Source organism: Neoarius graeffei, chromosome 18, assembly GCF_027579695.1.
Source record: "Neoarius graeffei isolate fNeoGra1 chromosome 18, fNeoGra1.pri, whole genome shotgun sequence".
Classification (NCBI taxonomy): domain Eukaryota; kingdom Metazoa; phylum Chordata; class Actinopteri; order Siluriformes; family Ariidae; genus Neoarius; species Neoarius graeffei.
Genome location: NC_083586.1, coordinates 45,234,955 through 45,262,161, shown reverse-complemented (window position 1 = coordinate 45,262,161; position 27,207 = coordinate 45,234,955). Strand labels below are relative to the sequence as shown.

General features: G+C 40.3%; 1 protein-coding gene across 4 annotated transcripts; it reads right to left on the bottom strand.

Annotated features, from left to right (window-relative positions):
- Positions 1 to 1,284: 1,284 nt before the first annotated feature.
- On the bottom strand, positions 1,285 to 27,207 carry septin3 (septin 3). 4 transcript variants are annotated; one of them, XM_060898903.1, is made up of 11 exons: positions 24,352 to 24,436; positions 16,443 to 16,489; positions 11,890 to 12,126; positions 11,589 to 11,717; positions 9,691 to 9,772; positions 9,414 to 9,551; positions 8,813 to 8,930; positions 7,840 to 7,935; positions 7,496 to 7,592; positions 5,584 to 5,635; positions 1,285 to 4,806 (listed from the first exon to the last, which is right to left on the bottom strand). In XM_060898903.1, exons 3-11 carry the CDS (start codon positions 12,122 to 12,124, stop codon positions 4,674 to 4,676), a joined length of 1,080 nt encoding a protein of 359 aa, XP_060754886.1. In that variant the 5' UTR covers positions 12,125 to 12,126; positions 16,443 to 16,489; positions 24,352 to 24,436; the 3' UTR covers positions 1,285 to 4,673. The 4 variants fall into 4 exon arrangements, with proteins under 4 accessions (XP_060754886.1, XP_060754885.1, XP_060754883.1 ...); XM_060898902.1 differs by having other exon boundaries at positions 16,471 to 16,489; XM_060898900.1 differs by lacking the exons at positions 16,443 to 16,489; positions 24,352 to 24,436 and adding an exon at positions 26,376 to 27,207.

Sequence of the window (27,207 nt, the reverse complement as noted above, 5' to 3'; positions counted from 1 at the left end):
GATGGTGTCAAAAAGCACTGGAGAAATCAAAAAACATGATCCTCACAGTGCTGGCTGGCTTGTCCAGGTGGCTGTAGACTTTGTTGAGCAGGTAGATGATTGCCTCCTCTACTTCAAGATGGGGCTGGTAGGTGAACTGAAGGGAGTCAAGAAGTGGTTGGACCATAGGTCGGATTTGTTCCAAGATGAGTCTCTCAAGGGTATTCATGATGTGTGATGTCAATGCCACGGGCCTGTAGTCTTTGAGGTCACTGGGACGCGGCTTCTTCAGTACAGGGACGAGGCATGACGTCTTCCACAGCACGGGGACCCTCTGAAGACCCAGGCTCATGTTGAAGACATGCTGAAGTACTCCACTTAGCTGGAGGGCACAGGTCTTCAGGGCCCTGGGGCTAACACCATCCGGGCCTGCTGATTTTCCTGCATGGAGTCTCTTCAGCTGTCTTCTGACTTGCTTCTCACTGATGATCGGTGTGGAGGTGACTGGTGGGGGAGGGATGAAGGTGTTTCTTGGAGGGGTGTGCTCAGCCAGGGGGTCTGTTGAGGAGGTGTGAGTGAGGTCCTGAAATGGGGATGAGGTTGGGCAAGAAGAGGCGGGGGAGGGGAGAGGAGAGAAGAGTGGGTGACACGGTGGTGTAGTGGTTAGCACTGTAGCCTCAGAGCAAGAAGGCTCTGGGTTCAAGCCCAGCGGCCGATGGGGGGGCCTTTCTTTGTGGAGTTTGCATGTTCTCTCTGTGTCTGGGTGCTCTAGTTTCCCCCAAAGTTATATGGTTAGGTTAACATGGGGTGGCCTTAGACTGAGGTGCCCTTGAGTGAGGCACCTGCTCCCTGGGTGCTGTTAGCATGGCTGCCCAGTGCTCTGGGTATGGGTGTGTGCTCATTGCTCATGTGTGTGTTCACTGCTTCAGATGGGTTAAATGCAGAGAGGAATTTCACAAGTGTACATGTGATGAATAAAGTTGTTCGTCTTTAATGAGTCACCAGGCTGCTGTTGTAACAAGCTAGCAACTTAAAAGTTGCTGACTGCAAAGTCATCTAAAATTTTTATCGTGTATGGCATTTTCCTATGTCTTGCAAGAACAATATCATGGGGACGAGATGTGATCATTTTGATGTGCTGAGGGTCACATTTCTCCATTTTAGGACCGAATATCCTCCCTCTTGAGGTAAACAGCATGGTATGCTGATACCATAGCCAAACACAAGGTGCTTTAACTAATTATTGATCAATGTATTTTTATTGAGCTTTCAAACATATACAAAGAAAGTAAACATTAAGGACAGAATCAAAGGAAATATAAGACATTACAAAAAAAACACAAACAAAAAAGACACACAAGATAAAAGATACACAAGAAAAGCCTACAAAATAGTTACCTACTTATCTTACATATAGGGTACATTACACAGAGTCAAGGTGCATTGTCAGCTGTTCCACATAAGAAATAAAGGGATACCATACTACATCAAACTTGCCCATTGATCAGTTCGATGTATATCTAATCTTTTCAACCTTAAGGAAAAACATGACATCACATATCCATCTGCCAAAGGAGGGAGGTTTGTCATTTTTCCAATTTAAAAGAATGAGTCAATGTGCTAAAAGTGAGGAGTTGGCAATACAATTTAATTGGGGCTTTTGTAGGGGAAGATCTTCTGATGGTACACCAAAGAGTCCAATAAAAGGACAGGGATCAATATTTAGGCCTGAAATTGCTGAATATACTTCAAATATTGAGGACCAGAATGAGGTTAGACTGAAGCATGACCAAAATGTGTGGAAAAGAGTAGCAGGTGCTTGCCTACATTTGTCACAAATAGGATTAACCTCTGGGTAGATTTTGGATAACTTAACCTTAGACATGTGGAGCCTGTGCACAATCTTAAAGTGAATTAAGCTATGCCTCGCACAAATGGAAGAGGAATAGATTCTTAGAAGTATGTTAGACCATTGATCATCTGTAATATTTGTACCCATATTCTTCTCCCAGTTATCTTTTATTATCGTCAATGAACAGCCTTCCATGTCAAATATACTTGTGTACAACCTTGATATAGTTCCCCTAACCTCAGGCTGCACCTCTAGGATTGCATCCAAAGAGGATGTCTATGGTAATGAGGGGAATTGATTAAAATGACTGTGCTTTAACTAATTAGCATAACTATGGAACTGCGTAGGGTGGCACAGTGGTGTAGTGGTTAGCACTGTCGCCTCACAGCAAGAAGGTCCTGGGTTCGAGCCCAGCGGCCAGCAAAGGCCTTTCTGTGTGGAGTTTGCATGCTCTCCCCGTGTCTGCGTGAGTTTCCTCTGGGTGCTCTGGTTTCCCCCACAGTCCAAAGGCATGGAGGTTAGGCTAATTGGTGGCTCTAAATTGACCGTATGAATGTGTGAATGTGAGCATGAATGGTTGTCTGTGTCTATGTGTTAGCCCTGTGATGACCTGGCAACTTATTCAGGGTGTACTCCGCCTCTCGCCCATAGTCAGCTGGGATAGGCTCTAGCTTGCCTGCAACCCTGTAGGATAGGATAAGCGGCTACAGATAATGGATGGATGGAACTGCACCACACCAAGATGGTGACATGCGGAAAACATTATAACTGCATCGACCTTGGAGAGTTTTGAGTCGCAGGTATGTAATTTGTGGTTGACATTTGGGAATAGAGCCTTTAAACAAAAGCGGAATATATCTTTTCTCTGTTACTGCTTTTGTGTTATCATTTCTTTCTCTGTAAAATCAAAACATTAGGTGTATAGCTCCATACTCGCTACCGTAGAGTCGAGCCCATGCATTCTAAGCCTGATAGCTAAGCACTAGCTGGGATGATTTTAGTTATCTGTCCAGAAAAATGATGTCATTTAACCTTGGTCTATCTTGCAGTTGTACTCATGAGGCAAGCTTTCCTTTTCTTTTCCACTGGCTTTTAGCTGGTGGGCTATCGGAGCCTGCCATGTTTGCCCATGCTGACTAGTTTTGGTTAAAAGTAGGTCAAACATCCCATGGTGGTCAAGTGATATTGTTGCTCACTTGCTTCGGTGATCTCCAGAATCATACAGGACAGATTTTATCTCGGCAAAACATTTACACATAGGATACACGGTGTGTGCAGCAACAAAACATCTCGAAACTCCAATAGCAATAGAAATAGAACATCTTGCCCAGAATTCAACTTTGCAGTCAGAATCTTTAAGCAAGAACACAGAGAAAGCAGACAGATTGACTAAATCATTAACACTAAATTCTTACATGTGTTTTGGGTCTGTTTCTACTAAGAAACCACTTATACCACTTATAGCAAGAAACAGCCCTGGCTACAACAGAGACACAATTTAGTATGAAAATATAGAACCACAAATTTGGGTTATAAAATCAGCAGTTGTTCCTGGATAAGCTCTGTTTTTGTGCAGGTGAGCATTGTGAGGTATTATGCAGTGATTTGTTATTTCTGTTTCTGCTGAGTTTTTTTTTTTTTAATACATTACAGGGATGCTGTAGATGATGTACATTTACAGAAAGTTACAGAAAAGTCAAAGGAAGTCAAAAAATGATGGAAAACATTTATTAAATGATGTAATAAATAACACTTAAAAACATAACACTCGGCAAGAATACCATCCTTGTAATTTAATATTTCACAAAAAGCATTAAGGAGAAAGCTCTTAGATTAAATAAACAAAAAGGTGTATTTATCCAAAATTTATGGCAGAATGTAAAAGACGATCTAACGTGCAATACAGTTCAATTTCTCTTGCCTAAATGGATCATGAATTGACCTATGCTTTGACTGAAACATCAAGTGGTTAACACCAAAGCGGACATCAAGCAATTCCTTTGTTCCAGTGATATACATGCACACTCATATGGCACACATGAAATATTAAAAAAATAATAATAACAATGTTGAATATTATGTTCTTTTTGAGTTGGTTGAAAAGTGGAAAGATGGATCTAAAAAGATATAAAGGCACATTCTCTCTCACAAACACACTTGTGCACACGTGGTCTAGAAACACGTTTACAAAATGTATTGGGATAAACCTTCAAAAAACCTTGAGTAGAGAGGAATCAGAGATTTCTGCTTCGTACTTGGTGTGCTATTCTGGATAATGTGAGAGTCCTGAATTGGTATCCATAAGGATCGTTGGTCATCGGGGTAAGCTACACAAACCATGTAGCCAGTAGTAAATGCTGCAGAGCATTTAGCAATTGTTAAACAGGAGTACACTGATGTGTGCATCAATATATCATAAGCAAGACTTGCAAAAAAGTCCTGAATTGTTTTGGCAGGTAGAGAATCAAGACAAATTAGAGAAAATAATCACACAAAGATTTATCAACTCCTATGTATTGTGTGCAGTTGAATGGCAGTGCTGTCATCCATCCATATTATAGCACATTAACTTCTAGGAGTAACTAATATCTAATATCTAGAGGCTATACTCAAGAATGTTTCAGTCTGTCTCCATCTTAGGTTTATGTGCTGTCATTATGTGTTTCAAAAAGGACGTTTTGGAAAAAGAGACAACAACGAACATGCTCAGATGGTTAAAAAGGTTTAAGACAAGCTCCACAAGGGCATATGCTAATGTATTTATCCGCAAAAATACTATTTGTTATCATCTTTCACTGTTGACCTCACGTCAGTCATTCTCTCGCTCACAGTTTCCCTCTTATTACAGGTTACTTTCCTGTGTGCTGTTGTTGGTTGAGATGGGATGGAGTCCTCCATTGTCGTTGAGCCTTTTGGCCCGGTACGTCTCGTAGTGGATGTTGTGGGTGACCTCCTTCAGGTCTTGGAGGTGAGACCTTAAAAAACAAAGTCAGTCATCAATACATAGTGTTTACAATTTTACTTAGGCAACTGTACCTGAATTCGGCTTTTAAAATGTCTGAAGATAAGTTTAAGATGCAAAAGGTTTCCTCTTATTTACTCTAAATCTGAATAATATACAATTTTATACAACAGCACCGTTGAATTCTCAATTCTGACAGGTCAGAAGGTATTGATTAATTTTCTAATTAACAGCAGCTTGGACAGTAGTTCTAGCTGCGGAACAAATCATAGGTCCATAATTAATGCATGCATTATAATGCTATTATCATTATTGCTTCTATAGTAACAGTTACATCACAAGGACTAATGTGTGGCAGACAAGCTACATAATCTAATCTATTAGATCTAATTTAATAATAGGCAGATTAACAAACGTGTTGTTATTTGACAAAGAAAAATCAAAGATATGGTGAAGCTTTCTGTAAGGAGACATTTCTTTAACATTTATGGAAGGAGTCTCCAGTGTTAGCACTTTGTAATGTTTTCCACTTCAGAATGACATTTCATTTTTTAATTAATACTAACATTTAATTGTTGTGACTTGCTGTCATATAAGAGGAATAAAACACTTCTTGACATGCTGCTATAGGAAAATAAACTTTGAAGTGGAAATACATTACCCCACCTCATCACTGATTATTTTCCTATAACAGCACTCGTCGTTGTGTTTTATTTGTTAAGCTGTTTCTAATGAGAATTGAAAATGGTAACAGGAAAAACAACAACAACAATCTTGCAATGTATTTTACCTGATCAGGAAATCCCGTAGTTGAGAGAATTCACAGTGATTTGGGTTCTCAACTGATGGGAGAACAGTACAAGATACTGATTGTTAATTATCTTACAATCTTCAAAAAGATCTGCCAAAACAATCTCAAATCAATCTGCAAAAAAGATGAGAGGTTAAGTGGCTGTGGGATTGGCATGTAGGGAGATGCATAGATGAGGTGACCGAGTACAGTCACTGACATCAAAGATGCCCTCAAAATGTCTCCCAGGAGTGGTATGCCAAATGCTCAAATAGGAGAGATAATTGGTCATCTCTCTCTCTCTCTCTCTCTTCCACATACATGCACACACACTATGTCTCACTCTGCTTCCCTGCTGAGTGAGTTTAGTGAAGCAGAATCCTCTTTGATACCTCGCCACTGATATGTTATTATTCTTATTATTATTTCCTCTTCACAGGCTGACCTTTTGCCGGTTTTAGCCAAGGAGCAGGTCATAACAAATGGCCAAGGGTCCTGGGCGTTCATTTTTCCTCCACGATCAGGTTTCAAGCATTCTTCTCAGTATCCTTGCTGTTCCAAGCAGTGCTGCCTTCAGTCATATTTGATGTTGCCGTTTTAATTCCAAGTTTTTCTACCCATTTGCTGAAGTCAACCGTTTCACAACCAAGCACACCTATTACCAGTGGGATGACCATTACCTAACCATCCTTTTTTTTTTTATTGCCCTCGCTTGATCACATAACCTCTGTTCTGCTATTTGGAACATGCCTCTTTCTTACCATTCCATATGCGTTCGTTGCCTGTAACGTCTGATCAGCATTCCATTTTCATCAAGTGGTCTACTTCAATAGTAGCATTCCATCACAACTCAATTTACCATATTATTCCATTTCATCCTAGCAGTAGCTCGATTATGACCGGGTCCTCGCCGCTGGGCCGAGGGACACCTGCCAGGTGAGGCACTTTCACTTGTTATAGCTCCAGTCCCATTCATGCCGTTTTCTGGTAAATTATCATTTGGCATTTGCACTCATTTATGAGGATGGTGTTTTAAGGTGCTACCACCACTGGTATTTTTATCGAAACACCATCTCTAGAAAGGCTGTCACCCAAGACTCAAGAACCCCTCCTGCCCATGGGACATGACTATTCCCCAGCGGATGTCAACCCAGTATTTCTAGATTGAGGGGAAATATTATTATTATTATTATTATTATTATTAATGTGTTTATTCCAATATGTTATAGTTTCTATAGTAACAGTTATTTCACAGAGACCTGTATAGTGGACACCATAAAGGAATTTAAAATTTGTGTAATCGCTGATATGGTAACATTTTCTGTGAGGAGATGTTTATTACATTTTTAGAAGGAGTCTCTGGTGTCAGCACTTTGCAACAGTCAGACATAAAGCTCCCATTTATGAAAGATTTCTGAAGAGGGCTTTTCTGTTTCTCAGTAACATGACAAGCTGTATTTTATCTTAGCAACTTCAGGACAGAGAGAGAGAGTGAGGGGGAAAAAAGGAGGCTGGTGAGAGACCAATTGCTTATAACTGCTATAACACAAGTGATAACAGGAACTTATTTCTCTGGCATTCCACAACATTAAGTGTAACTAGAAATGGATAAATAATAAAATGTGTCAATTGTGATTGTTGGCGGATTGGTGTGGTATAAGAGGAATAAAACACTTCAGTATGTGCTGTTATAGGAAAATAAGAAAATTATAACTTTGTGGTGGTAATGACAATAATCACAACACCATGTTGTTGATTATCTCATCTCATTTTTCTCTGAAATCATGTCCCTCAGTGTTTAAGTCCTTAGATAACCAAGTCAGAATTGGGATAAGTCCTACTATAACTGAATCCTTTTACTTGTATCTGATTTAGATGGAAGGCCAGAGAATGACACAGTGAGCCTGCACACCTTCTACTATTCCCCAGGCAGTCTTCCGACCCAGAACCCGTTTGCAGTTGACTTGGTACTCTTTATCACTTCCCACTACTGCAAAAGGCATGGCCTCCTGTGTACGTACACACACACACAGAAGAGAGATTTAATAAGGCTTGCTATGTTAACATATGAATTAATTTATGAGGGAAGATTGATGAATAACAGACCAAGATCAAGTGGAGCAACAGAGCACAAAAAAATAGGACAGAAATAATGGAAATAAAGCAAAAAAAAGCAATAAAGAACATGAGGCAGTAGCATTACAGCTGTGTTTTCAGAGTAATCTAAAGAGCAATATCAATCAATTTGCACAATACCCTGATCTTATCATTTTCAGCCTTGTCTTCCTGGTCTTCATCAAACTCCTTTTGTGGATAAAATTCAATTCCACACACTTCTAGCTCCTTCCTCACCTGGACAAGGGAAGAGAATTTAGAATATATATTTATCATATATGTGACCCACCTATCAATCTGCTCATCCATCCATCCATCCATCCATCCAGCCACCCATCTACTCATTCATCCATCCATCCATCCATCCACTTATTTGTCCATCAATTCACGTACCCATGTATCCATCCATCCATCCATCCATCCATCCAGCTACAAACCTACATTATATGGCCAAATGTATACAGTCACATGACCATCGCAACCATATGTGCTTGCTGAACATCCCATGTCAAATCCATTTCAAAATCCATATGGAATTGGTTCAACCTTTCCAACTTTAAAAGCATCCACTTTTCTGGGAAAGCTTTTCACTAGATTTTAGAAGAGGATTTTTGCCTATTCAGCCACAAAAACATTAGTAAACTCTGGCACTGATTTTAGGTGAGAAAGTCTTGTGTGCAATCTGAATTCTAGCTCCTCCCAAAAGAACTTCAATGGGCTTAAGGTTAGGGCTCTCTACAGGCCAATGGATTTCTACCTCACCAAACCTGGCAAACATGTCTTCATGGATCTCGCTTTGTCCACAGGGGCATTGTTATGCTGGAACAAGTTTGAGCCCCTTAGTTCCAGTGAAGGGAAATTGTACTTCTATAGCAGACAAATACATTAGAGTACAGACAATTGTTTGTGGGGACAGGTTGGGGAAGGCCCTCATGTGGGTGTGATGGTCAGGTGTCTATATTCTTTTGGTAATATAATGTATCATCCATCCATCTACTCATTAATCCATCCATTCATTCAACCATCCTATTATTGATCATTTGATCATCCATCCATCCATCCATCCATCCATCCATCCATCCATCCATCCATCCATCCATCCACTCTTTCTCACCCTTTGCTTGAACTCTGTTTTTTCCTCAGGAGTGAGAGTATCCGCTTTGGCAATGACAGGAATGATGTTCACAACTCGACTTAAATGCTTCATGAACTCAATGTCTAGCTGCCGTAGTCTGACACAAAGTGGAAAAGAGAGATAGAAAGGCAGAAGGACAGAGAGAGTAGATGAAGAACAATGGAGAGAAGGGGGTTGGGGGAAGTTAATAGATTGAAGTGGCAGAGAGATCACTGCAGCGACTGTGGTAAGCCTCAAATGAGCCTGAATTGATTAATGTATCTGAGACAACCTTTCAGACACATCGTATTAATTGGCTGTTCCAAGCAGACTGTCTTAAATTAAATTCTGCTCTGCAGCGACCAGTGGGTACATCACTTTTTATTCATGTTAATCTCTTCCCTGAAGGCTCAACTCTGAACAGTTTTTTTCCCAATTCATTGAATTAAATTGGAAATTTAAACATAAATTAATTTACTATATGCATTTACACAACCTACTTCAGTTAGTTGAAGCTAACTATTTTTGGTTTCAAATTAATAAGACTATTTTTTGACAGAAGAGGTGTGCTGATTTCAGGACGTGATATATTTGCACTCACGAGTGTCCAGTTGGAGAGATGAAGTACAAACAACAGTGCACTCGAGTGTCCGGAATCCGTTTTTTACGGGCAATGTTAACTTCTTCCTTTAGAAATTTCTCATACTGCTCATTGATGTATTTAGATATTGGCTCCCAGCTGTAAACACAAGCAGAGAGCTTTAGATCAGTGAACAGAGTACAATTCAAAGACAGATGACAGGATGGACAACAAGATATATTAGCAGGATATACTGATAAATTATAAATAAAACCAATCTGAAAACCTCTATTCTCACCAATTTTCATTGTTGATCTGGTCCCCAAATCCAGGAGTATCAATCACTGTCAGTTTCATCTTCACACCACCTTCCTCTATCACTAGAACATAAAATAACTATGACATTAGCAACGATTTACTCTTATCAGTTACAAAACCAGAAAATAGAGAATATCAGGAATGCTATAGAAAATTGGTTTGCATGCCGAACCTGCCTTTAAATATAAAGCCCTATTGTGAAAAATGGAGGCTTATTTAGGCAGATAAATGTATTTATTTTTACTTGTACATTAATGATACTTCAAACATTGTTTGCCCATTCTACGGATGGGCAGTGCATTCAGGCATTTTATAAAAAAAATCAAACATCAAATAGCCAAAAATCACAAAAAACTAACAATAATACTAAAAGCACCTTTTTTAATACATTAAAATTAAACCTAACTTCAAATGACAATTGAAAATATATTATTTTTTAAAAACCTACTTTTTGTCAGTTGTTTTATATGGAAATATGCCCAGTGAATAAATGTAAATGGATCCATGTACATCAACAGCAATATTCATATATTGGCCAAAATATAGCCTCTTGTCACAAGTTCAACAGACCTTTCAGAGCATGCTTTAAATTTCCAAGATATTTTTGGACAAATGCAAAGCAGTGGCAATGTCGACACAAAAAGCTTTTCATGAAGTACAGTCACAACCCCAAAGACATACAGCTGACAATACAAAAAATCCTTCTAAAATACAAAAGGGGGATTTTTCTACATGGAAAGAACGCAACACTGGCATACTATATCTGCCTGCATACTCAACACACTTGAAACATTAAGCCTACACAGCAGTGTGTCTCGGCAGATTTGGGGTCTGGGACGAATGCCATAGCCTACTGTTTTCCAGCTGTGCACAAACGCTGGCACCCAAAGGGCATTCAGTATCAGGCCCATGGCTTTGCCAGGGCAGAGGACATGCCAGGCTGACTGTGATTCTGTCAACATCCTTAAAGACAAAGAGTCCTTGTCTTGATGATGAAAGTTCAAGACAAAGAGAACATTAGGAACTTATCTCCCAGTGAAACATATAGTGCTGTGATCTCTGTGAAACAGGGTTTTATTTTAGATCATATTTGGGCTATTGAGTTCGATCTGATTTTTGTTTTTCGTTTTGTTTTGTTTTTCATTGCTTAATAAATTAAAGGACATTCAGCTTAGAATGCTAGTGAATAGTGGAACTATCTAACATAATTTATTTTGTCATTATTTAACTGAAGAATGAAGTTTTTAGATATCTGGAATTTAACATCCGAAAGCCAGTCAAAGAGAATTTGCAGAGAGCTGCTTCCACCAGGTTTCAATGACTCATGCAGCTGTGTATCATCAGCATAAAAATGGTAGGAAATTTTGTTCTTTCAAAAGATAGACCCAAGAGGAAGCATATACAAGAAAACAGCAGAGGGCCTAAGATGGAGCCCTGAGGTACACCATAAGTGATGGCTGCTGAGGAAGAGGAGGAATAATCAATCCTAACAGAAAATGCTCTATCTTTAAGGTAAGAGGCAAACCATTTTAGAGTAGTTTCCTGAATGCAAACACCACTCTTGAGATTATCCAAAAGGCTAATATCAAAAGCTGTGCTGAGCGCCAGTAAAATGAAAATGTCAAGCTTTCCACAATCTCTGGATACTTTGAGAAAAGCTTACTATGTTCTGTGGTGTGCTCTAAAATGTGAGTGGAGTTTATCCAAAATATTACTTTTGCACAGAAATGAGGAAAGCTAAGAAAAGGCAACTATTCCTAAAAACTGTGAGATATAATGCATCTTACAGATTGGCCTGATGTTATTAAGAATTGATGTGTCTTGACTTGCATGTTTCAAACAAAAAGGATTTCAACTACTGGGTCTGTTAGCTCTTACCATGTGACACAGATTTAATCTCCACAGTTTTGGGGATCTTCTCATCACGACTCCAGCCAGAGCTCCGTCTGCTCACCTGAGACTTAAATAGAGTATTCACCATGGTGGATTTCCCCAAGCCACTGTGACCTAGGGGAAAGGAAAAAAAACAAAACATGGGAACAGTGGAACAGGGCATAGGATAAGATATTCAAATAATTTCCAGAAAGTTATCATGTGAAGTTTGGTGAAACATATTTATAAGATAAAAGTTCAGAGACTAACATGAAGTTCTTGATTCACAGTTCAAATTTTCACTAACCTACAACCATGATGTTGAAATCAAAGCCGGTCTTCATGGTCTTCTTCCTCATCTGTTCAATAATGGTGTCGATCCCAACATATCCCAGCAATGTTGAGCCTCCTCCTGACCCCTGACCTCCAGCCCCTGACCCTTGGGGGGGCACAGGGGGGATGCTGGTGGGTGGTACCACATGAGACGGCTTAGCAGGGACAGCAGGTTTGGGTCTCACTTCCGGGGGCACGATTTCTGACATGTCTTTAGCAAGAAGAGGCAAAAGTGAGACTGAGACATCAAGAATTCAGACATAGATCACCAACAGACATCCCAGTAATCTGGTCCTGGAGTACCTGTTTTCATGCAGTGGTAGCTCAGTAGTTGAAGTACTAGACTATCGATCAGAAGGTCATGAGTTTAAATCCCAGTACCACCAAGCTGCAACTGCTGGGCCATTGACCAAGGCCCTTAACTGCTTTTGACTGTGTAAAATGAGTAAATATAAGTTGCTCTTGATAAGGATGTCTGCCAAATGGAATAAATGAAATGTGTTGTTCCAGTTGTTTTATGTAAGCTACTGCGTTCCTGATACAGTTGCAGTCAGAAGTTTACATACATTCATGATGGCCATAAATGTCATGGTAATATTGGACTTTCAGTGATTTCTTTGAACTGTTCTTTTTCTTGGGCAGAATATACAGCATACATCTTTAATAGAAAAACACACAAGAATTTAGTGCACAAGTTTTAATTTATTTTGGGTTTTCTGAAATCAACAAGGGGTCAAAATTATACACAAAGGGTCAAAAATGTACATACACTTACTTAGATTATTAACTCTGTGACGCTGAAAGCTCCAAAATATCTTTTCATTATATAAGACCTATAATGGTTTTAAAATTCATCTATATAGTAGAAACCAAAGAGACCAGTTCATGGACTAGGCTGCGTCTTGTGAAGGTTCAATTCCCAAAGCCAAGGTCTCTTAACTTCCTGTTAGTGATCATGACTGAATAGAGCTGGTAGCATCTCTGTGCCAACATAAAGTTATTGCCAAGATAAGTTATTGGGAGGTGTAACCACTTTACTAAGGTCTGGAAGAAGACTCAGACTGTCACCCTCAGCTGAGAAGAAACTGGTTTGGATGGTCAGAAACAACACAGGAACCACTGAGGCCATGCCATGGACTGAGAGGCTACTGTCCAAGAAAGAAGCCCTGCTTCAAAATCAACACATTCAAGCTCAACTAAAGTTTGCTACTGCCCACATGGACAAAGAAAAAGCCTTCTGGAGGACAGTTTTATGATCACGTGAGACAAAGACCAAGTTGTTTGGTCATAATGACCAGAGGTATGTTTGCAGGAGTAAAGGTGAGGCATTCAACTTCAAGAACACTGTACCAACTTTTAAGCACAGTAAATCAAAATGAATGGAATAATAAAGAAGGAGGACTACCTTAGAATTCTTCAGCATAACCTCAGACTATCAGTTAGATAGCTGAATCTTGGACACAATTGGGTGTTCCAACAGGATTACCTCAATTACCTCAAACACATCAAAGCTGGTTGTGAAACGGATAAAGCAGGTGAATCTTAAAACTAGACAGCCTTTCAATTTCATAAAATCGGTGAAATTTAGTTCCCTCTGAAATTTGGTCATTGTGATATATGTTTATTTCTGTAATCTCTCACAAAATATCAGGCCATTCTGTGGCTGGGAAGTTATTTAATTTGAGGGGATTCCCGAGCAAATAATGTGCATGAAATCACCCACTTCGCGCAGTCAAGCAGACAGAGGAAGTCCGTGTGTGAATGTGCAGGTTTACCTTCTTCTTCTTCTTTTGGGTTTTCCGGCAGCTGGCATCCACGGTGTTGCATTACTGCCATCTATAGGTTTACCTTGACCGTGCACTGACAGTTACATCATTCTGTCGCTAAACGAACAGCTGATCACACCGAGGTGCTCGCTGACTGCCGATATTTATTAGTTTGGTCCTGCGTTTCCTTTCCTTCGCAACATAACGTCTTCTCGCTTTCTGTTACTGTAGGCGGTCTTTCACATTTCATTCGCACATTCACATCCTCCATTTTTCTCTCCTGTTTCAAATTTGTATCCCACAATGCTTTGCGCAAACAGGGAAAGCCCACCACATGATGCATGACATAGTATCTTGAATTGTGTCATGGTGAAACAGGAAAAAATAGCAGAGAATTTAGGGCCACGTGGCCATAAATTCATTAATTGTTCTATTTTAAAAAATCTAATAAAATTGGAAGTCTGTGATTCGAATTCAGTAGCTTTCAGTCCACTAAACAAAAATAATTGGGTGTCAGGAAAAATTATTTTTATGACCTACATTTGAAAAATCTGAAAGGCAGTCTACCTTTAAGTTTAAAATAAGTCCTGACCTCAACCCTTTTGAAAATAGGTGGACTGAGCTTAAAAGTCAGGTCTGTGCCAGGAAACATGTAAATTTAATTGAACTGATTCTGCCCAGAAGAGTGGTCAACTATTCAACTAGAATTCTACCAGAAGCTTGTTAATGGCTACCAAAAACATCTGGTCAAGGTGAAACTTGCGAAGGGACATTTAACCAAATATTTAGTGTGCTATGTATGTATTTTTGACTCTTTATGTATAATTTTGACCCTGTGTTGATTGCAAAAAAAAAAAAACTCAAAGTAAATTAAAACTTGTGCACCAAATTCTTATTTTTTTCCTATTAAAGATGTATGTTGTACAATCATTCTGCCCCAGAAAAACAACAGTTCAAAGAAATCACTGAAAGCCCAATATTATTATTATGATATTCATGTACAAGATGAATGTATGTAAACTTCTGATCGCAACTATATGTTATGTTTATGTAACAGACTAATAATCAAGCGCAACATGGGTGACCACACCCTCTACAATAAGTTCTTATAATAAACCTTCAATAAAGCCGGGACTGCAGAGTTGTCATAGTTGTTACGATATCTATTAGATATAAACTGTGCACGTAATGCTGAGCTCTTCTGCCCCTTGGACCTGCTTGATCCATCCTGGTGCCCTGTGTCTGGTTGGAGTCTTATCACATTGCTCCTGTGGAGGATGGCCCCATGAGGACAGTTGAAAGTTACACCTGGAGGACGATCTGGACTCTTACAGTAATGCTTTTATGGCTGAGGACTACAGTTGACTTGCTAACTTTAGGACTGCCGTTGTCATGAACAGTTTTGCACTCAAGTTTCCATCAATGAAGAGTTTATAACATCAACGAAACTGTCTTCATGTTAAAACTGTTATAGTCATGTTGTCTGTTGTTGCCCAAATGAGGATGGGTTCCCTTTTGAGTCTGGTTCCTCTCAAGGTTTCTTCCTCATGTCGTCTGAGGGAGTTTTTCCTTGCCACCGTCACCGCAGGCTTGCTCATTGGGGATAGATTAGGGATAAAATTAGCTCATGTTTTAAGTCGTTCAAATTCTGTAAAGCTGCTTTGCGACAGTGTTTATTGTTAAAAGCGCTATACAAATAAACTTGACTTGACATATTAATAATGCTTATGCTCTAACTGGATTATAGCACAAATGAGTTTAACATGGTACTATATGAATAAAATGCACTGGATTTTTTTTTTTTTTTTAGGCCAAGTTTTTGGGATCTAAGCCAAACCACAGTTCAAGTCTCCCAATTCCCTGATGCAAAAAGAAACCCTAATTCTGGAGCACACTGGAATCATAAAATTTTCTGAAAGGATATGAAGATGTTAGGTTTCCTTCTCTCTCTCTTTTGTTTTCTTTTGGGACTTTCAGTTCTACATGCTCCTAGTTCACATTTTCAACTGCATGGGAAAGCGATGAGATGCAGAAACGCCTCACTAACCACGACATTCAATCAAATACAAGCCTAGATTATAAAAACAAAAATAAAAACATCTGCAAGTTTCAACTTCATGTGAAATCAACATCCCAAATCTTAGCGAACAATGTAGCCTACGGTACGATGAATATACAGTGCATTAGACTTTCTTTCAAATCATGTTGCAGTCTTTATAGCCTTCGACAATGGGATGTATTTGTTTCAGCTATATCTTTGAACCGAATTTGATAAAAATATAAACCTGAATTTTCTATTTTCATGATGAAGTAGGTATTTCAGTATAATCTAGGTCAAGTCGTAGCCTACTGGAAGAGAAATATCTCTCCTGAACAACACGGGTATCTATATATTAGACACCCAGACCCTGAAAGAACAAGTGATTTAGCTGGAGTACAAGAATCTGGCATCATTTAATCCATTTATAAGGCTTCTTAAAGCTTATGAAGCCACAAAGACATGGTGTATAAATAGTCTTCATCTCAGTCCACTGCTGCTGCATCCCTGTGGAGTCATGTCCTATATTTCATACTGCTTAAATTAGCAGAAAATAAAAATGATCACACAACCTACACTGCAGGTTTGATCAGTAACACAACAAATGTTGAGCTCATAACACTGGTCCTACAGGAGGGTGTGTGAGCATCCCTCAACCTCGTGACGGTGGATGGATGGATGGATGTCCATTGTGTTCATCCACTATCTCCTTCATTCAGTTACCTTAACGTTTTTATCAGCGCAGACTCACCGGTTCAGATCCTCCGAAGCTTGAAGGAAAACAAAACAGTGTTTAAATCCAGGAGCTGCTTAATAAAGAGCAATATCTGAAAGACCTTGCGTGTGTGTGATCCGTTAACCCGTCCTTCTCTTCCTTTCTCCTCGCTCACTGTCTGCTGTTCCTCCCTCCCTACTCTGTCCTTTCCCGTTGCTAAGGAGACGAGCGAGAATGATGCAGCGCGCATGCGCAGATCGCTATTTTGGTTTTTAAAGGGCATATCCTGGACCAATTTAGTTAATGGACTAGCACACGCTTTCTCCATTCAGAATGCCAAATGAATGGGGAAAGAGTGTGCTAGTCCCAATATAGTACAATAATTCATACATGTCAACCCCTACGGATTTCCCGTATTCCCTACGGATTTTGGCATTTTAAAAATGGTCCGGGCGTAGTGGTATTCAACTATGGATTTTTCTACATTTTCACTTTAAAATTATTTTTGATTTATTACTATCAAAAAAAGGGGCGGCACAGTGGTGTAGTGGTTAGCGCTGTCGCCTCACAACAAGAAGGTCTGGGTTCGAGCCCCGTAGCCGGCGAGGGCCTTTCTGTGTGCAGTTTGCATGTTCTCCCCGTGTCCGCGTGGGTTTCCTCCGGGTGCTCCGGTTTCCTCCACAGTCCAAAGACATGCAGGTTAGGTTAACTGGTGACTCTAAATTGACCGTAGGTGTGAATGTGAGTGTGAATGGTTGTCTGTGTCTATGTGTCAGCCCTGTGATGACCTGGCGACTTGTCCAGGGTGTACCCCGCCTTTCGCCCGTAGTCAGCTGGGATAGGCTCCAGCTTGCCTGCGACCCTGTAGAACAGGATAAAGCGGCTACAGATAATGAGATGAGATGAAAAAAAGGGGCGGCACGGTGGTGTAGTGGTTAGCGCTGTCGCCTCACAACAAGAAGGTCTGGGTTCGAGCCCTGTGGCCGGCGAGGGCCTTTCTGTGTGGAGTTTGCATGTTCTCCCCGTGTCCGCGTGGGTTTCCTCCGGGTGCTCCGGTTTCCTCCACAGTCCAAAGACATGCAGGTTAGTTAACTGGTGACTCTAAATTGACCGTAGGTGTGAATGTGAATGGTTGTCTGTGTCTATGTGTCAGCCCTGTGATGACCTGGCGACTTGTCCAGGGTGTACCCTGCCTTTCGCCCATAGTCAGCTGGGATAGGCTCCAGCTTGCCTGCAACCCTGTAGAACAGGATAAAGTGGCTAGAGATAATGAGATGAGATGAGATTTTTTCCATCAAAGTTGCATTTTGTGGCTTCGAAGCTAAGTTTTAGTGTGTTGTTTTGACAACACAACATCAAGAAAGCATGCAATAATAGAAGAGCTGGTTTCTAAGCTACCTAAAACTAGCAATGGTAATTAGTTTTGTTACGTATTTTGCATAGTTCTATTCTAGTACTAAGTCATTTTTTTATGATAAAACAGACTCTAAACAAGATGCATCATCGCCTTCGGCAGACCAAGAAACACCGGCCCAAGCGGCAGTTGCCAGTGAGTGAGATTGGTTTGCTTATGCTATGGTCACTGTGGATGCTAACAAAGAAGGATTTTTCCTATGAAAGAAAAATTTACTAGCTAAATTTGACATTAGTAGAATAAAATTTGATCACATTGTAGCTGTAAGTGAATACAAAGACAACAGTTATGCATACTATTCATTAACTTAATGTGAAGATAATTAACAGATACGCCCCCTTAATTCATGTTCAATCCACAAAATTATATTGAAATTAAAATGCAAAATATAATAAAATAATGCATCTATTCATTAATTCAGGGATATTTTCTTGTTTCTTTCACATTATAGGCTTAAGTAAACACTTTTGCTATCCAAACAGCTTTTTTTGAGTGAGGGGGCCTATTGCCCCACCTCAGGGGGCCTTTTACCCCACTGGGGGGGGGGGGGGGGGGGGGTGTAAAAGGTCCCCTTGGCACAATGTTTTTTTTTTTTTTTTTTAAATTAAGTATTAACTTTAGGCAAATTTTAGGTGGCATTATTGTTCATGTCACTGTTGTCAAAAACTATGATTAAAACTAAACACATGGTTCATTTCAACTTGGAGAAAAACTGAATTTTCCTTAAGGGGGGCTTTTTCCCCCACTCTACTCTAATCAACAGATTTTAAGGGTTTTTTTTAAATATTGTGTATATTTTTAGTCTTTTGTATTTGTAATTATTTGTATCTGTACATGCATGACCCCACCAACTCTGCTGATCAACTTATCGTGTTTAAATAAAGTTATTAATTCATTATGAGTTGGAAAATTATCCATCCGTTGAGTTCCCCAACATCTCAAACTACCTGGTGCTGCAGACATCGTTCTACACGGACACACAGATGAAAACCTGGAAGAGCATGGAGGTGAACAACTTTGTATATGTGGCTGGGTTAAAGATCTGGGGATCAGGACATAAGATAAATCCTGTATCGTTTTTGCCTGGGTAAATAGGAGTTTCTGGGCTTTTTGTACGCATCTTTGCGATGGTTGGTAGCTACAAGTTTTGGTATCAGGTGTAAACAAACCACAGCCGCTCGATTCCCAATCCTTCCTGCTTTTCTCTTCCAGCGGGCATCACAGATCCATAGAATTTACCCACAAACGTATTTATTTATTTATAGCGTACTCTTTGTGTGTGTGTGTTCCACAGAAGACACTCATAGATTTAAATAATAAAACGGTGCAACTGGTAAGGAAGTGGCTTGGCCTTAATACGCACTCAACTAGAGACATCATCTTTCAGTCACGAAAGGATGGCGGTCTGGGTATTGCGAATGTTGAGTGGGTATACACGACCACGAGAACCAGTCACCTCCTGAACATGCTACATAATAGCGACCTGACAGTGAGAGAGATGGCTCGTGCATCTCTTATACAACATCTTAACAGGCGCAAAGTTCCAGTCGCCAGGGAGGGTGAAGAGCAGTTTTTGCGGTTTCAAATTAAAAACAACAGCAAACTAAACATCAAAGCTGCGGGATTTGGGGTGAGATCTGATTGGCTTGATCTAAACGATTTATGTAATCGTATGGGATTAAACCTGAAGTGGGCGAGACCAGACAGCGCACTAGTGGCGCTTCAAAACGTTGTAACAGACCCGCTCACCTACCCCCGCGTCACTTACAAACTCTACAACACATTACAAGAGCTACCAATTGAAAGCGTGAGAGCAGCCATACTCAAAATTTGGCGATCTCAGAGCACAGAACATTGGACAGGTCTCAGGCTACAAGGGAAACTGGCGTGTTTATCATACGCAAATCACTCCCTGTCTCATACTATATACTCCAACACCTCAGTTGGTGAGGATATCCTCATTTTTACCATCAAAGCCCATCTTCAAGTGCTACCGACTAAATCTAATCTGGCCATCTGGTATCCATCTAGACATCATCCACATTGCATTCTCCATCTTACTACCCATCATAATGAGACAGTTGCACACATGGCAGGTTGGTGGACCTGGTAACAAAAGACATCAAAGAGCTGTATGGACTTTCAATAAAAATCCATAACCACTGTGCAGTAAAAATGGACTGGTTTAGTGCTAATCATGAAGACACCCCCTTTAGTAACATTCCAAACACCCCTGACATCACCATTATAGATGCTAACAATAAGAATGTTATTTTTGTGGAAATAGGTTGTTGTTTTGATTTATACATGGATACTTGTTACTACTCCAAGCTTTTAAAATACCAGCCACTTTTGGATACAGTCACAAACCAGGGCTATAGGTGTAAACTTGTTGTTCTAGTGTTCGGCAGCCTGGGACATGTACATAGATTTGCCCTGCGTGGGCTGCAATTCTGTGGACTGAATAAGGACAATTCAAAAAAACTTGCTAAGTATTGTTCAATCTCTGCCATAATAGGCAGCATATCAATCTGGAGAAGGAGATGCCATGTGTACCCTTAACCATGCCTATTTTTACATGTTTACCCCTAACTATCAATACAGTGTAATGTATAGTATGGGACACTTTGTGATTGACCTGTCCTAGTTAATGCATAGCAATGGATAGCACATGACATTTTGTGATTGACCTGTTCTTACTAATCCTATGAAATTACTTCCATCAGTATTTGGATCTGTAATAAGAGATCCAAATAAAAGTATTAAAATGTGTGTGTGTACGCACACACGCAGGTTAAATGTAGAGGAGGAATGTGACAAAAAGGTTTGTTCATCTTAATTTACCCACAAATGTATTTATTCCACTTGAAAAGTGTTCGGCAAACCAGCTACCAGATTTGGGACACAATGACATCCTGAACTATTTAGTATTTGGCTTCAAACTTGAAAAAAATTCGCAGCCCACTAGATGCTGCTTTGCGGCCCACTAATGGCCCACGGCCCAGTGGTTGAGAAACACTGTTCTAAAGTACGTATTCGTACTCTTTATATACTGCTTGGGAACATGTAGGTACCTTTTTGGCCCAAAAAAGGTACAAATAGTTACCTTGAGGTCCAATAATGAGCTCGAGGGGGTACATTAGTGTAGATTGTATCTTGGGGGAACAGAAACGGACCCCTACTGTACCCTTATTTCTGATAGTGTAGATAGATATGATAGAACTGTGCTAGGCACCTAATTTTCTCTTTTTTAGTATAAACTTTTGTTAGAGATGTTTATTTTATGATTTCTACATTATCGAGCTTGGAGTTCAAAGCATTAGATTTCTAGCACAAAATTAAATGTTACAGAAAAATGTTTGTATATTAGTAAAAAAAAAATCAGAATATTACATAAGACACACTTTTCAGACAAAAATCATAATGAAGACTGCTGGGTTTTGCTGCAAAAATAAAAAGTAAGTGGAACAGTTAAAGTGCCCAGAAGAACTGTGGCAGTTTCTGGAAGATGCTCAGTAAAACTTCCAGCTCATTTCCTTATCAAACTGCACTAATTGTACCTAAGATGACTATTTTTTTAAGCAAAGGGTCCTCGCATCAAATATTATCTTTGTTTAATTTATTACTCTTTACTGCTCTTTAGCCACAATACTATGAATTATTAAATTATTATTGTTAGACAGTGGTTAGCACTGTCGCCTCACAACAAGAAGGTTCTGGGTTCGAGTCCAGTGGCCAATAGGGACCTTTCTGTGTGGCGTTTGCATGTTCTCCCCATGTCTGCGTGGGTTTCCTCTGGGTGCTCTGGTTTCCCCCATAGTCCAAAGACATGCAGTTAACTGGCTACTCTAAATTGGCCATAGATGTGAATGTATGCAGAACTGGCCACCCTACTGCTGCATGTCTGGCCAAGTCAACCAAACATGGTTTGCCTCAAGCCCGGATTGGGTTCAGCAGTGACGACAAAACAATTAATTGTTAATGTAGAAACGTTTAAGACAGAAACAGTAGTACTCTCAGGTACAATTTGTATTATAAGGAAATGAGCTGGTTATTAGCTCTAATAATGTTCTGCTGCTTCAGTTTCTCTGCCCTCTCATCCTCTGAATGTTTTTTGCATTGCCCAGGATTCATTTCATGATATTAAATTCCTTAATTGCCACAAAAGTCCCTTGACATACAAGGCACACACGTTTGTTATGACTCTTGATGAAAATGTATTCTTGTTTCCTTTGCACTGTTAACTTTGTGCTTTTTGTCTGTAGCCAGGACTAATATCATTCAGTACATTAATTTGCATGTGTATACAGAGAAAAAAGGCTCCTGCAAACTAGCTAACTGTTAACACAGTATGCTGCCAACATAGAAATAAAAAAAATTCAAATGTTACTAAAAGATGTATGTTTGTTTGTTTGTTTGTTTGTTTGTTTTTGTAAAGTAAGGGTGGCATGGTGGTGCAGTAGGTAACGTTCTCACCTCCAAAAAACAGGCCAGTAGGTGTCTTGACTATGCTAAAATAAATGTGTGTGTGTCCACTCTGGATCCACTGCTACTCTGTGCAGGATAAAGTGGTTGCTAAGTCCCATCTCATCTCATTATCTCTAGCCGCTTTATCCTTCTACAGGGTCGCAGGCAAGCTGGAGCCTATCCCAGCTGACTACGGGCGAAAGGCGGGGTACACCTTGGACAAGTCGCCAGGTCATCACAGGGCTGACACATAGACAACCATTCACACTCACATTCACACCTACGGTCAATTTAGAGTCACCAGTTAACCTAACCTGCATGTCTTTGGACTGTGGGGGGAAACTGGAGCACCCGGAGGAAACCCACGCGGACACGGGGAGAACATGCAAACTCTGCACAGAAAGGCCCTCGCCGGTCACGGGGCTCGAACCCGGACCTTCTTGCTGTGAGGCGACAGTGCTAACCACTACACCACCGTGCCGCCCCTTGGTTGCTAAGTAATAAACTTTATTTGATAATGTTTCATTATAGACTGTCTCGGGATTATTCTGACCCTGTAGAGACAGAAGAACTGTTGCAAGTTTTAGAAGAAGCCTGGTTCAATCTACCAGCCAATTTTTTTATTTCTCTTTAATCACAAAGACAAATTATGCTTTAATTATAATTAAAATTTTATTGGCTGTTTTATTGTTTTCTGCTTAATATATTGTACATTGTATATATAAAATATTTTACTACTTGCAAAATTTCCTTAAATATCCCTTTACATGCACAGTACTGTCTACAGCTAGAGTAATTTTGCAACTACAGTTACCTCTACAATTGGAGGACAATATTTACCTCGCCCGGGACGGAGTCCACCAGGGGCGAGGTATTGTTTTCGGTTGGGTTTCTTTGTTTTTTTTGTTAATGATATTACATGAAAATGGCTAGATCAATCTTCATGAAACTTTCAGGATAGATGGACATTGGTCTCAAATAGAACCTCCAACATTTTGAGGGTCTTCCATTCAAGGTCACCAAAGGGTCAAAATCATTTTTGTTGTGACTACTGCCTCATATAGATCCGCTAGCCACTACGTCATCGTGCTGTAAGAATGTAAGAGTCTAACAATTGCATACTGCACATACATATGTTCCGATTAAAGTAGCCAGTGAGTGTATAAAATTTGGTTCACCATTCAAAATAAATGGACTAGACTAAAGAAATTGGTTTCAGACATATTTATGCTTATTACCGAAGGAAAGTGCATTCCACTGAGCTCTAGCGCCGGGCCATTTCCGGGAAATAAGAGTTTGGGTCATGGCGACAGCGTGTGTATGTCAGCCTCAGTTTGGAGGTTTCAGTTTCAAAAACTGTAAGAGGTAAGAGTAGAATAATATAAAGTACAGACACTTGGTATATTTTACTTCTGTGATTTTTAAATTGTTCATTTTTGGATTACGCTTCATTTTTGTGGCTACTGACTCATAGAGTAAATATATACGCTATATTTACTGTATGGACATGGTATCAGAAAACAATTTTATTTATAAGCAGTAGCCACATGTACCCATAGGGTACCTATTTTTTTTGCGATATCTTATATTTATCATAAGTGCTACTGGGCGAAGTTTGTTTTGCCTGGCAACACTTGTTTAAGTATTGTGGTATGGAGCATATGTAATTTAAAATTATGAAAAAGGCTGACTTTATATCATTTTCCTAGTCATTTTCATTCAAAATCCAGTGTACTTGGGGGGGAAAAAACAGCCCTGACACTCATAGCCTAGAGATTTATGATGTGAGAGCAGCTAAGTCTTAAATAGAATAAAACTTGCTTAATATCTTTCTTTCTTTATTTAATTTGCATTCTCTAGGTATGTTATAGGAGTTCTTCAAAATACGCTTAAATGTATATTTAAAAAACTGTGGCAATCTGCCAGGACACATACAAATGTTGGCAGAGTTCTCTTACAGGCCAAGACAGTGACAAAGAATTCAATAACTTAGTGAGAAAACACTCATTAACACTTAGATTATTCCAACTACTTACATTTTACAGCTTTGTCCCATGTTGCACTCTCATGTGCATCCTGTTTACATGTATGCCACCTCTTTAACTCATATTTACTCGATTGCATGTCAGTGTACTGCGCATGCTGGTGTCTGCTGCAGCAGTCAGAGGCAAACACTTGCCTTATACCCTGTTTTATCTTCCTATTTGGAAACATGCATGTGTGCAGCCTGATAAGACAGAACGTCTTGCTTTTCCTAAGCCATAATGTTATGTGTCATAGTGTTGGTGTGTAATATATAGCTATCAGACATTAAAATTCAGTTTGGAGCTCGCCAGCTGATGTTGCTAGTTGTTACAGTAGCCAGTTAGTAAAGCAGTCAGTAAAATATTGATTGTATACTGTATTGTAAGTGACTAGTACATGAAAAGGATTATCAAATGATTGTGATTGTGAATTTTATCCAATTTCAAATGTTGATAACAATTATATAGACCAATCATGTAGCTAAAATTGGTGTAGAGTACTAAGTTTCCATCCATCCATCCATTATCTGTAGCCACTTATCCTGTCCTACAGGGTCGCAGGCAAGCTGGAGCCTATCCCAGCTGACTATGGGCGAGAGGCAGGGTACACCCTGGACAAGTCGCCAGGTCATCACAGGGCTGACACATAGACACAGACAACCATTCACACTCACATTCACACCTACGGTCAATTTAGAGTCACCAGTTAACCTAACCTGTATGCCTTTGGACTGTAGGGGAAACTGGAGCACCCGGAGGAAACCCACGCAGACACCATGCAAACTCCACACAGAAAGGCCCCTGTCGCCCTCTGGGCTCGAACCCAGGACCTTCTTGCTGTGAGGCGACAGTGCTAACCACTACACCACCTTGCCGCCCCATACTAAGTTTCCTTTGTGTATAACTTATTTTTCAATCTGAACCTGACAGCTAACGCAGCTAATCTTTGTGTTCAAGAGCAGGAGAATATCAAAAATTAAGTTGAAGCTAAACTCTGCATCGTTAAATCTCTAGGATCAGGACTGGACAATGCATTCAGGCTATTTAAGCTAATGTTATGAATGCGGGTGGGCGGCATGGAGGTGTAGTGGTTAGCACTGTTACCTCACAGCAAGAAGGTTCATGCCCAGTGGCTGACAGGGGCCTTTCTGTGTGGAGTTTGCATGTTCTCCCCGTGCCTGCATGGGTTTCTTCCGGGTGCTCCGGTTTCCCCCACAGTCCAAAGACATGCAAGTTAGGTTAATTGGTGGCTCTAAACTGACCATAGATGTGAATGTGAGTGTGAATGGTTGTTGTGTTGGCCCTGCGTTGATCTGGTGATTTGTCCAGGGTGTACCCTGCCTCTCGCCCATAGTCAGCTGGGATAGGCTCCAGCTTGCCCGCGACCTTGCACAGGATAAGCAATTACAGATAATGGATGGATGGGATGGATGAATGCGGGTGCATATATTTATGTAACTAGTTTGCTTGTTCCTTATTCTCACTATTACAATCTAGTTAGAATGATTCATATTAACACTGAAGACTAGTTATAGCCTTAGAAATATATTTCCAGTTTCTAAAATTGTATTTCCAATTTTCAAATATTATAATATGATGAACTTCAGGGCGGCACGGTGATGTAGTGGTTAGCGCTGTCGCCTCACAGCAAGAAGATCTGGGTTCGAGCCCCGTGGCCGGCGAGGGCTTTTCTGTGCTGAGTTTGCATGTTCTCCCTGTGTCCACGTGGGTTTTCTCCGGGTGCTCCGGTTTCCCCCACAGTCCAAAGACATGCAGGTTAGGTTAACTGGTGACTCTAAATTGACCGTAGGTGTGAATGTGAGTGTGAATGGTTGTCTGTGTCTATGTGTCAGCCCTGTGATGACCTGGCGACTTGTCCAGGGTGTACCCCGCCTTTCGCCCGTAGTCAGCTGGGATAGGCTCCAGCTTGCCTGCGACCCTGTAGAACAGGATAAAGCGGCTAGAGATAATGAGATGATGAACTTCATTTATAATGTTACCTGTTGTGTCTTAAAAATCCTTTGGCTTGTACTCACATGTAAGTGCATATAGACCAGGAAGTGTGATTATCTCTTCCTCACTTTTCCTCTCCTCAGAAACAGATGGCTTCCTCAGTAGGGAATCATCCTGCTGATGTAACTGAGCAAAATTCACTTGTTCAACTGTCAAATTGTCTTCTTCTGTTAACAACTGTTTGCATGCTTTGTCAGCTCCAGATTGGGGCATCCAGTCACCCATGGAAAGTTCTGGAATGGCTGTATGTGTTTGCTGGTCGGGATGATTGTACATGTCTCGTGGGGAGCTGGTGTGGGGCAGGTCATGGGAGGCCATTGGAATCACTGCATCATCCTTTGTATCCCTGGCTGTGTGTGTGCTAGTAGATTGTGTGTTACAAGATATACCACACTTTATCTGTACCTCTAAACGTTTGTGTTTTCTCGCATGTGTGTTTTCCTTTAGAGAGCTTGTTCGACTTGAATTAGATTTGATGGAATCTGTATCTGAATCAGGGTAGCTCTTTTGTGATGAATTGGAAACATCTTTCTTCGGAGCCCCTCTTCTCCCTGTTTCCTGAGAGGACGAGTCTTTCTTTCGTGCCTGAGTAGATATCAGATATGTAGACTTTCTGTCAGAAAAACTACCTGCTCCTTTGATCACACGTCTGCAGGTTCTGCTCTTCAAAGCAAATTGGTCTGTCTGGTTGAGTTGTCTGGGTGTGTAAATGTAATTTGATGTGGTTGTTTCTGATTCAGGTCTACAGATTCTAGCAAAATGACAGGATTCAACAGATGATCCAGGGTTCTTTAAAGGGAATAGGAAGCATTCCGTCTGATTGGTTTGACTTGGTGTGCTAATACACGTGTCTGT